At 45.9% G+C, this 18,725-nt stretch overlaps 1 protein-coding gene across 5 annotated transcripts in view; it reads left to right on the forward strand.

Moving 5' to 3' along the window:
- The window catches only part of LOC142291293 (C4b-binding protein alpha chain-like), a 187,875-nt gene that overhangs the window by 134,178 nt on the left and 34,972 nt on the right, over window positions 1-18,725 (forward strand). For all 5 annotated transcript variants that reach the window (XM_075335729.1, XM_075335726.1, XM_075335728.1 and 2 more), the window contains 2 exons: window positions 15,859-16,035; window positions 17,028-17,201. In XM_075335729.1, the coding sequence (XP_075191844.1) occupies window positions 15,859-16,035; window positions 17,028-17,201 (351 nt within the window). The remainder of the gene's footprint in view (window positions 1-15,858; window positions 16,036-17,027; window positions 17,202-18,725) is intronic.

Below are 18,725 nucleotides of genomic sequence, written 5' to 3' on the forward strand. Positions count from 1 at the left end.
TTAACATATTATCACATCAAATGTCAGGGCCCTGTCTTTATGATAAGTTCAACAGCTGAGCCTGCATGTTTCCAAGTAGGTGATGGCTGTTTTAAAAAGCCATCATCTCCATTTGACAACTGCATTTAAGTGGTCAACAGCTTATCTCTGCTCACTACGGCATTTAAACTGCCCAAACAGGAGAACGTACTGTTCAACACTCCCATTGGCTCTTCTGATGCAATAGATGAATGCCCGTGGTTGCCATTGCAGCTGGGGGACTGTTGAAGGCCCCCGCGTTTGCCATGATAGTGCTCCTTTAGCTGGTGTTCATAGGAGACACTGCTTTTTACTCTATAGTAGAAAAAAAATAATTATTGTATTGCAGTGTGTAGTATGTTATTAAATGATCGTAGGTTCGTCGTCTAAGATGACTAAAAATAAAATATAGAAATTTACATAGCCCACCTTTTCTCCCTTTAAAGATCTATATATATATAATTGCCTTATTCTGTCTGTCTTGCTCCAAAATGACGTCATTACAGTGACAACCGTCGCCACACCACACGTGCGCTAAAGAGCCTGCGACCAACAGCTCAGCTAACTGAACAGCCCGAACTACGGGCCGACAGGACGATGCCCGACACTTTTCCCCGCACCCACATGGAGCCCCAACTCTCCGGTGAGTGCTGCATCCCCGGGAGCCCACACCGGCAGCCCTGCTGACACATACTCATCGCTCGCCTCCGCCCCCCCGCCCTCCGCATGTATACACTGAACACACACACACACACACACACACACACACACACGAATAGTCACCTGTTCCCAGCCCTCCTCGGTGGGTGCTGCACCCCCGGGAGCCCACACCGGAAACCCAGCCGAGACATAACCGCCGCTCATCTCCGCCCCCGCACACATTACCCCACTCGGCTACCCCCCCCTCCTGCCCTCCGCATGTATACACTGAACACACACACACACACACACACACACACACACACACACACACACACAGTCACCTGTCCCCAGCCATGCAGTCCCCAGCACTGACGTCCTCAGCGCCATGGCCCCGTTCGGCTCCACCACCTCGCACTTCACCCCACGCACTCCGCTCTTTGCATGTATACACACACACCTGGTTAGTCACCTGTCCCCAGCCATGCAGTCCCCGGCACTGACGCCCTCAGCGCCATGGCCCCGCTCGGCTCCGCCCCCCACACACATTACCCCGCAGGATGAGGGCACATGTCAGGATGGTGGCTGCACCACGATGGGGGCACATACCAGCACATACCAGCATTGGGCCACATCACAGCATCAGCCCACATACCAGGATAGGGGCCATACAAGGTTGGAGACTATACCAGGATGAGACACAGACCAGGATGCTGCATATAATTGCATTATTCTGTTTGTCTGTCTGTCTTTCTTCACAATGACGTCATTACAGTGACAACCGTCGCCACACCGTGCGCTCTAAAGAGCCTATCAACCAATAAACAATTATAAGAATATATTAAATTAAACTTAACCCATCCAGTCCATTCATTACCTTATTATTCAATCTGCTAACCTACATGCACATTCTAGACTACCCGATACGTTAGAATCGGGCCACCTTCTAGTAAAGAAATAATGTATTGCTGTGTCTATAGAAAGTCCAGTTTATCAAAATATAAAGTTAAATCAGTTAATGTCATAATTAAAAAAAGTATTACCGCTGGTATTACACACCCCATAAATTGCATTTAATTAACCTAGATACCTCAAACAAATGCTGGAGAAACTGGGGAAATTCAGGCAACATAACTCACATATTTTGGTCGTGTCCAAAAATTAAGAAATTCTGGAGAGACATTCAATCACTTATAAGGTCCATTACACAGCTAGATGTAGCTCTAACTCCAGAATTAGTTATTTTTCTCTTAAACATTGAAGCGATACCTAAACATTTTAGGCCCATAGTAATACATGTTCTACTAGTGTCCACTAATCTCATTGCATCCAAATGGAAAAGTGAGAAAGCTCTTAATATTCAAGAAGCTAAGGAGAAACTAACTCTACATAAAACTTTAGAGTACTACTATGCCATAAAAAATAATACTCAAACAAAGTACCTCACCAAATGGGACTTATGACCAGAGCCCAATCACCGACAGACTATATAGCCCAACTGACGTTAAGAAAACACTAACTATATTCGAGAAATACAAGTTCACTAATAATTCCAGGCTTGAAGCTCTAGTCTTTGATACCTCCCTGATTTAAAACTCACAAGAATTATATGTTTCTGATCTCGCAAATTTGCTAGTCTGTCTACGGAATCCATGACAGGAAGTTGTTAATTTTATTTGTTGTTTAGTTATGTTTTGCAAAAAGTTAATTCAAAAGCAATTGATTTGACCAACAAACTATACTGCTTGATGTATCAATACTAACAAACTGGAGGGTCAAAATATGTGCATTTTCTTAACCTTGTTATTACTATCTATATGTCCTTAAATTTTGTAACGCATGATTTCAAGATTTGTGAACTACAAAACCTAATAAAAAGCATTTGAATAGGAGAAAAAAGTAGAAAACAAAATAGTTTCTCTGGATGCTCCATCTCCATAAAAAGTAAATAAGTAGCAATCAAAATTATCCCAAATTGGTATCAATCAAACATTAGCTAGCAAACACACAGCTCCATCAGACAAAAAATGAAAACTTTACGGGCTTCGAAAAGTGGCAATATTGATCCTGGAGGATCATGTTGACAATTCATTATTACCATAAAATGAATGCCGTAAAATAAAACTCCAAAACAATTATTGAATTATATATATTTTTTTTTTTAGCATTTTCACAGTCCTTAGAATTCTTTAGAATTATTTTCCCATTTTCCAGTACATTAAATTGTAAAATGAATGGTGCCATTCAAAACTACAACTCACCCTGCAATATAAACAAGCCCTCATATGACTCTCAGTGGAAAAGGGACTAAGTTATGGCTCTTGGAAGAACGGGAGAAAACTAATGAATAAAAACAGAAAATCACCATGTCGGGAACACATTACATAAGATTACCATTTACAAATAAATACGATAAACAATGTTTTTTAACGAAGGTAACCAAAAATCGGTTAAAGCAAATAAATTAGTTAAACCCACTTATACAGGATTGTTTTCTTCTTGCACAATCCTGATATACAGTATGTGCTGAAGATACACTATGCTTACCTGGCCATTCCATTTTTTTTTTTCCCCTAGATTTTATATATCCACTTTTACAAGTTTGCTATAGCTTTCAATTCAGTTTTAATTCACTTTTGCCAACATAACATAAATAAGAATTGCAAATCAAACCTGTATTTTATGCTGCTCAGTTTGGTCTCCCGCTATGCTGACTCGATCACTTAAAGGAGCTGTCCGACATAAACTTAATATTTTTTTTTGGAGTTTATCTGTGCTGTATTGTCATATAAAACATCACCTACATTATTTTTTTGTTTTCTAACTTTTGTTCCTCTTGATTTTGCACTTTATTCTCTGCAGCTCTTTGTTTACATTCAGCACAACCTAACATGACATGTTTGACTGCCAAAACCACAGTCACAGCTGGCACCGCCCCAGGCCTCAGTGTCAAGCCACGCCCTCTGCCTGCCCCCTGAACACACATTCCCTGTTAGTATTCTCTGCCCCAACACCTGATAGATAAATGAGTACTATGTAATGAAAATTATATATAGCCCCTAATGTGAGTCTATAGGACACACGCACACACACGCACACATACACATACACATACACATACACACACACACACACACACACACACACACACACTATATTATACATAATCCCCCTCATGCACTCTCTTCTCTGCTCTGCCCCCCAGCACTCCCCTGTCTCTCACCCCCATGAACTCTCATCTCTGCCCCCCTGCTGTGTCACCCATGAAATCTCTTCTCTGCCCCCCACTCTGTCAGCCGTGCATGCTCTTCTCTGCCCTCTCCCCCCCTGCTCACTCTGCCTTCTCACTCGTGCAGCATGCTGTCTCTTCTCCGTGCTGTGATGATTGCAGTGTTCTTACAGCTGAGCTATACAGAGCTCAGTGCTGTTGTTCGCTGGTGTCAGGTGACATCCCTGCTTCTGACTGTATTCAGAAGCAAGGAGCATGGGAGGCTGCATTCATCACAGGGCGAGGAGAGAGACAGCGCACGGGGGAGGGGGGTCACAGTTACCCGGCACCATATAGCATAATGGGCTGAGGACACCATCGGGCAAACAGCACTGATGGTGTCCTAGACACAGAGGGCAACCCTGTGTTTGTCCAGCACATACAGGACACAAAGCAGCAGCGCATTGGGAGGGGGCCGGGGATCATCGCACTGTACAGCCCAGCAGGGCGGCAACAAGCAGTTACCAGATTTGCATGTCAACATGGTCCTGCCCATGTTGACATGAAATGACCGGAAGTAGCAAAATCACAGCAGGAGCAGTCACATGACCACTCTGAGCCGGGGGAGAGGGGCTGACAGCAGGGCATGTAAGTGCTCTCTATCTACTTACCTGCCCCAATGTAGCCCAATAGTGTAAATAATAAAAAAAAAGCAAAATAAGCCGGATAACCCCTTTAACTATGGAAATGTTCTGTAACTGTCTTTTTAAGGTATTTGACATCACAATGAGATCCAGCTCAAAATGCATAAACTTGGAAACGTCCTCCTGGTTTGTATTGATGTATAAGAACTTTTTTTTTTGTTCTCAACAGCAAGTATATTTTTCCTTTTGTTCTTGTTCTGACGTTTCTAGTTAATGTTAGGATTCAAAATGAAATGGTTTTCTTTAAAGAAATTCTCCAGTCTATTGTTTTTACGCAACGTGAATGCGTTTTCTGTGTCAAATTGTAAAGCAGCATGTTGGAAGAATGTTTTTGGTTTTGTTTTTTTTTGTTGAAAGAGGACAACAAACTGTCTCTAATCTGGATTCAGAAAAGTGCGAGTCTACCTTTATAAAGAGGCTTTAGTTATTCAGTAACAATTAAAAATACATGTCTTTGCTGCATTAGTAAAACGTGTTAATTGACGGGCTGAGAGGTGAACAGAAATATTTGAAATTGGAAACAAATATAGTAACATATTGACTATGATCTTAAAAATATTCAAGTCTTAAAGTGTATTGACTATGCTTGAGTAGAATACTTCTATCAAAAAACTTCCTTAGAAAAATTACACCATTCTTATGAAATACTATTGTAGTGATGACTATAATTGAATTCCAACCAGTTATCAAGCAATTCAACCCCATCAAGTATCTGTGAGTGCAGTTGAAGAGCAAGAAAGTCAAGTATTCTGCAACATCAATAGAAGTTTGAGCATACTTAATTCATGCTTGGTAATATGAGCTACTGGATTTTGGACATTTTGGAATTCATGAAAGTCTACACTTTAATAAATAGGAAAAAATAGTATAGATTTTATTTTTTGCTCCTTCAATTGTACTGGGAATATAAATTGTAGTAAGTAAAATTTCGAAAATAAAGCTGAAAATAAAATTCTACAATCTCATCCCTGATTTTCTTTACTGTAATATTCTACATCAAACTGGTTTGGGAATGAGAAGGTTTCAAAACATTTATAGAGCGTCTGCAGGCAAGGAATAGGGAACTACAAATGTTCTGGTAATTATGGGCCACTTTTTATATTTTTATATATATACTACTGGTTTATGCAGAAACATAAAATAAACTCATGATAAAAATAGGTGCACTTGAAGGAAGATCTGTTTCCATTGGTTTTTGTCACAAACCACCGGGGGGGTCACTCAGAAATCCCCCGCGCTGGCTACCAGTACGTCACAATCGGGGGGTAATAAGTGGGGGTCACCCCTCCTTTATACCTCCCGACCGACAGACAGAGCACGTGATGCGCTCTCTAGCGCCCCTCTTATAGTCAGGCCAATTATGGAATTGCCCGACGATAAGCAAGGAGGCCGCTATACTACTTATGCCGATTATTGAAGGGTCCCCAGTGAGAGTAGGGTATATATTCCCCCGACCTCCGCGGGCGGAATATATAAAACCTCCCCGGATCTCACTGGCCTCCCCACAATAATCCTTGGCACAACTCGCTGCCACCAACCGCTTCACGGTAACTATTAGCCGAACACACAGACGTGGGATTCAAGATCGAGATAACAGAACAGCCCAAGATTAATTATATAATTTAATCAGCCTAAAGCACACTAGAAACTACAATATATACAATAGGGAATCTACAGAATATACATATGTCAGAGTACAGTTACAGATAAAGCATGGTTTACAAACAGGTATGCAATTCAATCAGTTACCTTGTGCGTCTGGCCACAGGGGGGCGCTGTAGACCAGGTTTCCAGGAACTCCCACAGATGTTTCCTGCACGTGACCCCCAGCGAAAGAACACTGGAAAATGGCCGAAGTAGGGTTATCAACCTGGGCAAATCCAGGTCCCCTCCTACCTTCGTGACCTCAGAGGGAGCACTGCTCCACCCCTGGCTGGAGTTATGGACAAAATCCACAACATGGAATATGGCCATAACTTGGCCTGGGAGCGTCGTAGGCGGACGCCAATGCTCTCATTGTGACAGTTATGAATTTAGCTACAGAATGAGAGGTTTCATGACTTGTCTACTAGTTCCACATTGGCTGATATCACGCCTGGGGTATTTCCCAAGCTCCCGCTCCCATAAAAAAGGTGTGCCAGCATCGTCCGCATGCGAAAACACCATTTTTATGGTTGCCGTATTTATCGGAAATATGGCTTGCGAGATATGAACCATTTTTTACTGGAGTCGTTCTGTCTGGCTAGTTCCAGAGCCTTATAATGAGATACAACTCTTGTTACAGGGTGACGGCAGGGAGTCATCCTGTGTCCTTTGTTCCCACATCACCTAATTTCCATATCACAGGAGATGGCCATGGGATGGGTTGCTAAACAAGTTGTGTGAAGGAAAGGGGGGGTGACACCAGGAGAGGGCTTCCTGACATAAATTGAATATCATGATTTATCGTCATATCTCCGGATTTACCTCACACCTCCCCCCTTTTGAGGGCGCTAGGGGGCAGCACACTCCGGTGTTCCCCCGTGCGCCCGTCCGCGACCTCTCCTTGTCGGGACAGCCCGTCTGCGTTACCGTGGTCACGGCCCCTTTTGTGGCGAATGGTGAAGTTGTATTGCTGGAGCGCAAGGCTCCATCGCAACAGTCGCCCATTCGTCCCAGAGACGGTGTGCAACCAGCTGAGGGGGTTGTGGTCCGTCTCCACGATGAAGTGGCGCCCGTATAGATAGGGTTGCAGACGCTGCAGGGCCCACACTATGGCCAGGCACTCCTTCTCCATTGTGGAATAGGCCACTTCCCTCGGTAACAGCTTCCTGCTCAGGTACAAGACTGGGTGCTCTTGGCTCGCAGAGTCCACCTGGCTGAGCACCGCACCGAGGCCGAAGTCACTGGCGTCGGTCTGTACTACAAACGGCCGCGTGAAGTCGGCTGCCTGTAGCACGGGCGGGCTGGACAGGGCGTCCTTTAGGGCCCGGAAGGCTGTCTCGCAGTCCATTGTCCAATCGACTGCAGAGGGCAGCTTCTTCTTGGTGAGGTCCGTCAGGGGCTTTGCCAGGCTACTATAGCATGGAACAAACCTCCTATAGTACCCAGCGGTCCCCAAGAAGGACATCACCTGCTTCTTGGTCCTGGGGGTGGGCCAGGATGCGATGGCCTCCACTTTCTCAGGCTCGGGCTTCAGTGTTCCCCCGCCTACCCGGTGACCGAGGTACTGGACCTCGCTCATGGCCAGCTGACACTTGCCCGGCTTGATGGTCAAACCTGCCCGGTGGACCCGCCTGAGCACCTGGGCTAGATGCTCTAGGTGATCTTCCCAGGTGGGACTGAAGACGGCAATGTCATCCAGGTACGCGGCCGCGTACCCTTCAAGTCCCTTGAGCAGGGTGTTGACCATCCGCTGGAAAGTGGCAGGGGCATTCCTCATCCCGAATGGCATCACCGTGGACTCGTACAGTCCAAATGGGGTAATAAAGGCAGAGCGTTCCCTGGCCTTGCGAGTCAGGGGGATCTGCCAATATCCCCGGCTCAGGTCCATGATGGTCAGGTACTGAGCCCCGGCCAACTGATCGAGCAGGTCATCGATGCGTGGCATTGGGTACGCATCGGCGACCGTGACAGCATTGAGCCCCCTGTAGTCCACGCAGAACCGAGTGGTTCGGTCCTTCTTAGGGACGAGGACTACAGGCGAGGCCCAAGCGCTGTTGGATGCCTGGATCACCCCCAGCTTCAGCATCTCGTCAATCTCCTGGCGCATGTGTTGCTGCACCTCCAGGGAGACCCGATATGCTGAACGCCGGATCGGGGGATGATCCCCAGTGTCCACGTGATGGACAGCCAAGTCAGTCCTTCCGGGCTGGTTGGTAAACAACCCCCGGAAGGGGTGTAGGGTGGCCCACAGCTGGGACCGTTGGTCCTCCAAGAGCTGGTGGCCAACCTCCACATCCTCAATGGATCCGCCTGCCCTAACCTGGGCTAGCATATCCAAGAGGGTTTCCGCTTCTCCCTCCTCGGGCAGGTTGCACACGGGGAGCGCACATGCCTCCCGCTCATGATGTGCCTTCATCATGTTCACATGGAAGGGCTTCCGCCTTCCACGGGCAGGGTCCAGGGTGACCAGGTACGTCACAGGGTTGAGCTGCTGGTACACGAGGTATGGGCCTTCCCAGGCTGCCTGAAGCTTGTCCTGTGGTACGGGGACCAGTACCCACACCTTTTGACCCACTTGGTAGGTCCTCTCACAAGCGTTCTGGTCGTACCAACGCTTCTGATCGGCCTGGGCTTGAGCCATATTGTCGTGTACCAGTTGCGTCAAGGCCTGCATTTTGTCCCGGAAGCGCATGACATACTCGATAACCGACACTCCAGGGGTGGCCAAATCCCCTTCCCAAGCCTCTTTCACCAGAGCCAGGGGGCCCCGCACACGTCGCCCGTACAGGAGCTCAAACGGTGAGAATCCTGTTGAGGCCTGTGGAACCTCCCGGTAAGCAAATAACAGGTGTGGGAGATACCGCTCCCAGTCACGCCCATGGGAGTCGACCAACATCTTAAGCATCTGCTTTAAGGTGCCATTGAACCGCTCGCACAGGCCATTAGTCTGTGGATGGTACGGGCTGGCCACCAGATGTCGCACCTGGACTTGCTTACAGAGGGCCTCCATCAGCTGGGACATGAATTGGGTCCCCCGGTCAGTGAGCATTTCCTGGGGAAAACCCACTCGGGAGAAAATCTCCAGCAATGCGGTGGCCACCTTGTCAGCCCGAATGGACGACAAGGCCACTGCTTCCGGGTACCGGGTGGCATAGTCCACTACCGTCAGTATGAAGCGTTTCCCGGAGCTGCTGGGGATGGCCAGCGGGCCGACCAGATCCACAGCCACCCTCCTGAAAGGCTCATCGATGATTGGCAGAGATACCAGTGGGGCTTTGGGGTGTGGCCCCGCCTTCCCCACTCTCTGACAGGTTTCACACGAACGGCAGTAGGCAGCCACATCGGCCCCCATTTTTGGCCAGTAGAAATGCTGGTTTAACCTGGCCTTGGTCTTAGCGATCCCTAGGTGTCCGGCCATCGGAATCTCATGTGCGATCCGCAACAACTCCGTCCGGAACGGATAGGGTACCACCAACTGTCGGTCCCTGGGCCACGCCTCCGGTGAACCCTGCTGGACCGTGGCCCGGTACAGCCGTCCTTGGTCCCAGACCACTCGCTCCGGGTCCGAGTCCGAGGGAGGCTGTGCCGCCTGCTCCTTAAGAGCTTTCAGGCTGTCGTCAGCTTCTAACGCTGCCTGAAACCCCGGACTAGATGTGGCCAGAATCGACGAGACTGTCACATCTTCGGTCAGTACCCCGGGACCTGTGTCCTGGCCTCCACCTGACTCGGCTGCCACTTGGTCAGAAGGGGAAGAGCTATCGGACCTCCGGGAGGCCCCTTGGCTTCCAGCACTCCCACTGCGGGTGACAGCGGCCACAGCCGCTGCGACCGTGGGTCGTGCCTGCTCCTCCTCCGTTCCTGACCAAGTCGCCGGTTCAGGCAGACCGACCTGGCTTCCTGACACCCCGGTTGTGGGGGAACCATGCACCGAGATCTTACCTGGGAGCACTTCCGCTCCTGGACCGGCCCCAATCTCACCTGCCTGTTCCCCTCCTGCAGCAACAGAACCCCGCTGTGAAATCTCTGGGGACCCCACATTTGCTGTGGTAGCCCCCACCCCACACACTGGTCCTCCCCCTGCAGCACCCTGCTCTCTGCTTATCCCTGCAGAGGGCAGCAGATCCCAGCTCACAGGCTGATTACTTGTAGAGGCATTGTCACACCTTCCTCTGACCCCCTCCCCTGTCACAGCTGCAGCTGTGTGTGTGTCTATGGTGTCTATGCAAGCAGAAATATCAGAGTTCACTCCCTCCTCCCTTACATCATTCATAGATAACACATTAACATTGTCCGGAGGCATGTCAGTACTGGCTGAAGGTTCAGCCCTTGGTTGGGGCCCAAACTGGGAGGTTATCTGCCCCAAATCTGTCCCAAGTAGCACGTTTGCGGGGATCCGATCAGTTACCCCCACCTCCCTCACCCCTCGCCCTGCGCCCCAGTCCACATAAATGTCAGCAACAGGCAGCGCCGGGTCAATGCCTCCAATCCCGGAGACAGCGAGGGTTTTTCCAGGGATCAAGTCTTGGGGGGACACCATCTCAGGCCGCACCAGAGTCACCTCCGAGGCGCTGTCTCGCAGTCCTATGGTCACAGACCGGCCGACGGTGACAGGTTGGAAGCTGTCCAGGGACCTACCACCACCCCCACCCACACAATACACCTTGGGCGGCCCTTGGGACGGGGACGGAGCCGGGGCCTTGGGACGCTGAGGGCACATGGCCTTGAAGTGTCCAGGTAGGTTGCACTGGTGGCACCGTCTTGGTTCTGCCACGGGCCTGGAGAGGGGAGTTGAGGGGGACACCCCCTGCAGTCTAGGGGCAGGTGGGGCAGTCGCAGAATTCATCTTACCCCCTCTCCAGGTGCTGCTGGTGGCTGCTCTCCTGGCTTCAGGAGCCCGATTGTTGGTGTAGTCATCGGCCAGGGCAGCTGTAGCCGTGGACCCCTTTGGCTTCTGGTCTCGGATGAACTGGCGGAGATCCTCAGGGCAGTTCCACAAGAGTTGCTCCGTGATGAACAAGTCCAGGATCTCCGGTCCGGTGGAAAGCTGCAGGCCTTGGGTCCAGTGGTCGGCAGCTCGGGCAAGTGCTCGCCGGTGGTCAGCCCAGGAGTCCTTTGGTCCCTTCTGTAGGCTCCGGAACTTCTTGCGGTAGGACTCTGGAGTGAGGTTGTACTGTTGGATCAGGGCCCGCTTGATGGTGTCGTAGCCCTGATCTGCCTCAGCAGGCAAGTCCCCAAGGATATCCAGGGCCTTACCCCTTAAACGGGGGGTCAGGTATTTGGCCCACTGGTCCTTGTCCAAATGGTGCTGCAGGCAAGTCCGTTCAAAAGCAGTCAAGAAAGAGTCCAAGTCTCCATCCTTCTCCAGCACGGGAAAGTCCTCAACACGGACCTTTGGAAGGTTGGTGTCTTGAAGGTCACGTGTGGCTGATGAGGGCCGGAGCTGAGCTAGCTGCAGCTGGTAGTCACGCTCGGCCTGTTGCTGTCGCTCTTCACGTGCTGCCTGCCGCTCCGCAGCCTCACGCACTGCTTGCCGCTCCGCAGCCTCAGCGTCACGCGCTGCCTGCCGCTCTGCCCTGCGCTCTGCCAGGAGTCCCTTGTAGCCCTCCTGGTCTCCAGCCTGGAGAAGGGCCATAGCCATTTGAAGAAGGCTATCCGAGCCTCCCAGGCTCGGTGGAATGGCACGTGGTGATCTGCGGCCCGCTGCGGAGCCTGGTGATTCACTGTCCATTTCAGAGCGGAGGGCTGGCATCTGGCTCGTTGAGGACCCTTGGGCGAGCTCCTCCTCATTTTGTCCAGCAGTGCCAGGTCGTGCGATGTCCTCTGCAGAGCTGTTCTCTGGCGTCGGGCTCTTGGAGGGCTCGTGGACAACCTCCTCATCGTCTCTGGCCTGAGCATCGGCCATTCCTTTGGCTTTGCTCCTGGTGCTCTCAGCCATTGTTGCAGACTTTGGTCACTGACACAGAACTGACACCTGATGCCTCCACACACCTTACAGTATCTGCACTCTGACACTCTAGTGTTGAGCTAGTCTGAAGACCCCAGCAGCCACAGCTGCTGCAGGCAGTCTTTAGTGTCTGGGAGTATGGGTCTCACACTCACACACACTATTATCTCGATCCCACCGCTTGCCACCAATATGTCACAAACCACCGGGGGGGTCACTCAGAAATCCCCCGCGCTGGCTACCAGTACGTCACAATCGGGGGGTAACAAGTGGGGGTCACCCCTCCTTTATACCTCCCGACCGACAGACAGAGCACGTGATGCGCTCTCTAGCGCCCCTCTTATAGTCAGGCCAATTATGGAATTGCCCGACGATAAGCAAGGAGGCCGCTATACTACTTATGCCGATTATTGAAGGGTCCCCAGTGAGAGTAGGGTATATATTCCCCCGACCTCCGCGGGCGGAATATATAAAACCTCCCCGGATCTCACTGGCCTCCCCACAATAATCCTTGGCACAACTCGCTGCCACCAACCGCTTCACGGTAACTATTAGCCGAACACACAGACGTGGGATTCAAGATCGAGATAACAGAACAGCCCAAGATTAATTATATAATTTAATCAGCCTAAAGCACACTAGAAACTACAATATATACAATAGGGAATCTACAGAATATACATATGTCAGAGTACAGTTACAGATAAAGCATGGTTTACAAACAGGTATGCAATTCAATCAGTTACCTTGTGCGTCTGGCCACAGGGGGGCGCTGTAGACCAGGTTTCCAGGAACTCCCACAGATGTTTCCTGCACGTGACCCCCAGCGAAAGAACACTGGAAAATGGCCGAAGTAGGGTTATCAACCTGGGCAAATCCAGGTCCCCTCCTACCTTCGTGACCTCAGAGGGAGCACTGCTCCACCCCTGGCTGGAGTTATGGACAAAATCCACAACATGGAATATGGCCATAACTTGGCCTGGGAGCGTCGTAGGCGGACGCCAATGCTCTCATTGTGACAGTTATGAATTTAGCTACAGAATGAGAGGTTTCATGACTTGTCTACTAGTTCCACATTGGCTGATATCACGCCTGGGGTATTTCCCAAGCTCCCGCTCCCATAAAAATGGTGTGCCAGCATCGTCCGCATGCGAAAACACCATTTTTATGGTTGCCGTATTTATCGGAAATATGGCTTGCGAGATATGAACCATTTTTTACTGGAGTCGTTCTGTCTGGCTAGTTCCAGAGCCTTATAATGAGATACAACTCTTGTTACAGGGTGACGGCAGGGAGTCATCCTGTGTCCTTTGTTCCCACATCACCTAATTTCCATATCACAGGAGATGGCCATGGGATGGGTTGCTAAACAAGTTGTGTGAAGGAAAGGGGGGGTGACACCAGGAGAGGGCTTCCTGACATAACTTGAATATCATGATTTATCGTCATATCTCCGGATTTACCTCACAGTTTTGATCAGTGCTCTTCTTGCCATCAACAATACCAGAATCTTATCATTAAAGAGGACCTGTCAGTTGCTCAAAATGAGTTAAATATCTTGTAAAAATCCCTGAGCTCCCCTGATTTTGTCCTGTTTCTCGTTTTTCACTGCATCATTCTATTGCTGAGATGTGATTGGCAGCATTTCGAAGGGAGGGGTGAAAGTGCACGCCCCTGAGGATACTATGACAAATTGCCCAGTTTAACTACAAGCAGAGATTTCACATAATGCACCTTAAAACAAACAATTGTGAATATCGTGTGAGACGTGTAAATGTGATACAGCACAAAAAAGGAAAAGTAGAAGGACCTGGGTAACTCTAGTAGTTATATATATATATATATATATATATATATATATATATATATATATATATATATATATATATATATATATATATATATATATATATATATATATATATATATATATTATATATTATATAATTTTCTTTTTTTGGGGGGTTTTCGCTTTGTTTTTTTTGCTTTCTTAGCTTACATTTTCATTGTTACCATTTTGGTATACAACCAAACTTTGATCTTGTTTTATATTGCATTTTTGTGAGGTCCACAGCAAAAATAAGGCATAATTACTTTTTTTCATATTTTTTTTTATTAATTTTAACTTTTTTTTTTAATATCATTTACTTTATTTTTTAGTCTCCTTAGGGACTTAAACTTGAAATCTTTTGATCTCTTCTACTATATTTTACAATATCACACTTTCAATATTCAGTGAAATTTTAAAGGAAGATCAAGATGGCAGTTAACTATTTAACGTAAATTTACATAAAGTGTCATGAAAGTTTTGAAGACCAGACTGAATTTTGCCCTTGCTTTTGTCACAGCTATAACTTTTTTTGTAATTTTTTCGCAGATGTATGAGGGCTTGTTTTGTGCAGAATTAGAAATAACACCTATCATTTTACAATTTTCATTTGCTGGACAAAAGTGTTCTGTGGGCCAACGTGATTATGACAAAACCTAATTTATTTAGCTTTCTATGTTTTATTACTCTTATACAGTAAATTTGGAAAAAAAAACAAGTTTTTTTTTTAAAACAAGTCCTACATTTTAATATTTTTCCAGCATCTGAGCTATATGAGGGCTTATTTATTGCATGGCAAGATGTATTTCTCATTTTGGAGTATATAGGACTTTTTAATCCCTTTTTATTTCACTTGGAAGTGGTATGAACAATCCGGCTGAGAGTACGGAGCATAAATAGGGGATCCCATATAGTGAATATGAAATTGTGTATTTCAAAACTGGACAACCCATTCATATGACGACCAGAATGCAAGTATTAGCAGTTTGGGTATTTATTGAAAACCTGATTCTGTAACTTGGTTTGGGAGATGTTTGCATTTGGAGATTACACATTTTCCTTCTAAGCAAGAGACCCTGAACTCTGGCAGACAGACTAAGGCCATGTGCCCACGGGAGAATGTACCTGTGGACTTTTCTACCGGTATTTCCGCAGGTTCACGCAGCAACTCCCTGGAATCCGCAGCTATTCATTGCTGTGGTATTACTGCGGAATTGTTGCGGTAAACCTGGAGAAACAGTGCGGATTTCCTGCGGAATTCCCGCCCTGTATCTCTATAGTCGAAAGGCAGGAATTCCGCAGATAATTCCGCATGAATAATTGACATGCAGTTACGTGCGGCTGCTGAAAATCCGCAGCATTGATACAGCACTCCCCAAATCCCATTGGATAACATGGGGAGTATCTATACTTGCGTAAACCCGTGGATTTATCTAGAAAATCCGCGGGTTTTCCCGCAGAAAACTCCGCAGTTACTTTCTCCCGTGGGGACATGGCTTAAGGGTAAAGGAGTTGTCCATTTTTTTTTTTTATTTTTTATAAGTTTAAAAAAACGCTATAAATGTTATAAAACAGTGAATATAAAGCGTAGTCAGCTCTTCCAACCCCTGGCCATCCTTCACTGATGGTCGTTGAGGTCTTTGTTTACAAACTGAGTGTGACCATTGCCGTCAATCAGTGGTCACAGCTGTCATGTGCATTTTGCTCTTAACTGGATAGTAGGTTGCATTTTTCAGTTACGTTCTTTCATTTTGCAACACATTCTCTTGTTACTAACTGTTTTCCATTTCCCTCCTCATGTATCCATGTAGTCATATGCATTTGGGGATCAGGCTTAAAGTTTATAGGATTTTTTTTTCTTTTTTCATTGTAGTGACATGCGAAACTCCAAAGGTTGACAACTCAAAGCTGACCTCGGGCATTAAAAGTGTGTATATTCAAAATGATACTGTAGTGTTTCAATGCCATAAAGACTTTGTTTTACATGGCCAACATAAAACCACATGCAACAGTCTAGGTCGGTGGGAGCCTTTACCTCCAAAATGTAAAGGTAAGTTCATTTTTGCTTGAAGAATTGGAATGCTTGCCTATACATCAATAATTTGTTGTAGTTACATTAAACAGTTGCTAAAAAGCCAAATGAATTTGAGATTTAAATTTAAATTCTCTATCAACGATAAATAATATATTGGATGCCTTAAAGAGAATCTGCCAGCAGGTTATGCTATGTAATGTGAGAGAAACCTGATATAGAGGCAGAGAGCCTGAGTCCAGTGATATTATTTACTTGGATGTATGTTGTTGTGTCAAGTAGATGGCATTATCACTACATGACTAGCTGTCTCCTGCTTCCTAGTCATCTTCTCTATGTAATTCTGCCTCACCACAAGTTAGATGCTTTCTACTTATGCACTGTATACACAGAAATCTGCCAATCAATGGTGTGGGCATGGATATACAGGGCTCAGCATTCTGAGCTCTGTTAGAGCTGCAGCAGAGAAGACAGGGATTGTATTAAAATGACCTCATACAGACTAGTAAGTGACATATTGCTGGATTCAGTGTTTCAACTCTACCTCATACTGCGCTCAGAATATACACCAAAAACCTGATGACAGATTGCTTTTAAAGCAGATATTCCATAATCTCTTTTATAAAGATTTGCCATTTCAATTATAGCAAGCAGTATTGAAAATATGATATGGCAGTTGGGAACTACATGCAAAAGTCTGAGAGCTACTGGTTAGGGAAACTGATATACAGTACGTACAAATATAGTGGTATGCAAAAGTTTGGGCACCCCTGGTCAAAATTACTGCTATTGTGAACAGTTAAGCAAGTTAAAGATGAAATGAAAAAATAATTTTCATCTTTTATATTTTTAAATGACCAAAAAAGGAAAATGAGCCGATGCAAACACCCGCTTCCGATTTGCGCTGTGCATGTAGAGGGGTTAAGCAAAATGATTTATAGCATACTGGCAGTATTTATTTAAATTCCTTCTTTTACTATTACAATGTTAACTGTATGGTTTTCTCACAGCTACGTGCCGAATTACAGAGATTGCCAATACAAAGCTGAAAGTGGACTCTGAAAAGGTTTATATGGAGGGGGAGGTTTTGGTGATTGAATGCAAAGAAGGCTATGTTTTGAGTGAACAAGGTCCTGTCACATGCAGCAGTAAAGGTCATTGGACTATTTCACCAATGTGCAAAAGTAAGTAAAGAGCTGTAATGGCAAAATAACTTTTGTATATTCTACTATACATTGATTTAAAATGTCACAACCTAGAAATGAATGATAAATTAAACACTGTAAATGTACTATACTGCTTTTCAGTCTGTAGGATGCTTTTGTGTTAGTTTTTTGACAGAGAACATGTTTTAATTTTCTTAGGATGTCTTCTGTTTTAATTTACCTCACTTTTTGTGACAAGCGTGTATAGAGCAGGCTCAAGAGCTGAGCCCGCTCCCTACACAGCTGGAGCCAGCTGTATTACACAGCTGATATCTACTTCTAACTGCAGCAGTCAGCGGTATCGCCGGTCATGGCAGCTTATTCCCTTAAATGTAAGCCTGAGTTGGGGTATCATATCCCACCTGTCAGTATAACTCCGATTTTGATTAATCCAATGGGGGGTGTAGCCACTCCTTACCCCGCCTCTTTCCAGCTCTGCTCATTTTTACCGAGCTGGTCCATACTGTTTTGACAACAAGTCACTTTGCGCAAACATTTTGCGGCTTTTACACCCCTTTTGTGGCTTAAATGCTTTGGTGAATCAGCCTAATTGTATCTTATGTTAGTAAACTTGAAGTTGATGTGTTTTTGAATTTAGTGAAAAAAAACCCTGAAATTAACAAAGAAAATGGAAAAAATTAACCATATTCAACCTTCAGGCCTCATTCAAACTTTTGATTTTCTCAGCCGAGAGCATTCGTACTTGTGATAGTCCATAGGGGCAGTTCACTTGTCCGTGATGTTTTTTTTTTTTTCGTGGAAAATAGCTGAAACATTTCCAGTTATTTTATTTATTTTTTTATAAAGCTGATGGTTGGATCAAAATTGGCAATGCAAGTGCATGAATCCAAGAATTCAGACCTCATTTTGGTCTGAAAAATAGGTCCAATTTTTTCATATTTGAGAAAATCTGATGTCTGATTCCTTAATTTTGTTTTCCCTTTAAAAAATGAATATATTTTGCATCTCCCACATTTCTACTTTATAATGACATGGTTTTTTATATGGCCATTTACTTTTACTTTTTGGGAAATTGGATGGCTTATAAGTTTAGCTACAAGTTTTAACATTTTTAAGAAAAAAAAAAACTTCTTTACTATAGTACCTAAGATAATATAAATTTGCTATTGCTACAATTATACTGACCCATAGAATAACGTTAATACTTGAACATTGTGAACAATTGTAAAAATTTACATAATTTTTTTTTGCTATTCTATCTGATAAAATGGTAAGTTATCGGGGCGGTTCGGCACCTACAATGTATTTTGTAAATATCTATCCTTAAGTCCTCACCACTTTTGTAATTGTTTTTTATTATGCTATGCTATACTCCACACCGTTCCTGATTTAGCTAGATCCCAAATGTGTGGTTTTTGTTTTGTTTTTTTTTGTTTGTTTTTTTTTTCATGCTTCCTGTGACGTTTTGTTTGAGAGGGCTTTCAGATGTGATGCCACGGGAGTCTGGGGCTGCACTCACTCTCCGAAGCGTTTATCTCCCCT

This window comes from Anomaloglossus baeobatrachus, chromosome 2 (assembly GCF_048569485.1).
Source record: "Anomaloglossus baeobatrachus isolate aAnoBae1 chromosome 2, aAnoBae1.hap1, whole genome shotgun sequence".
NCBI classification, from domain to species: domain Eukaryota; kingdom Metazoa; phylum Chordata; class Amphibia; order Anura; family Aromobatidae; genus Anomaloglossus; species Anomaloglossus baeobatrachus.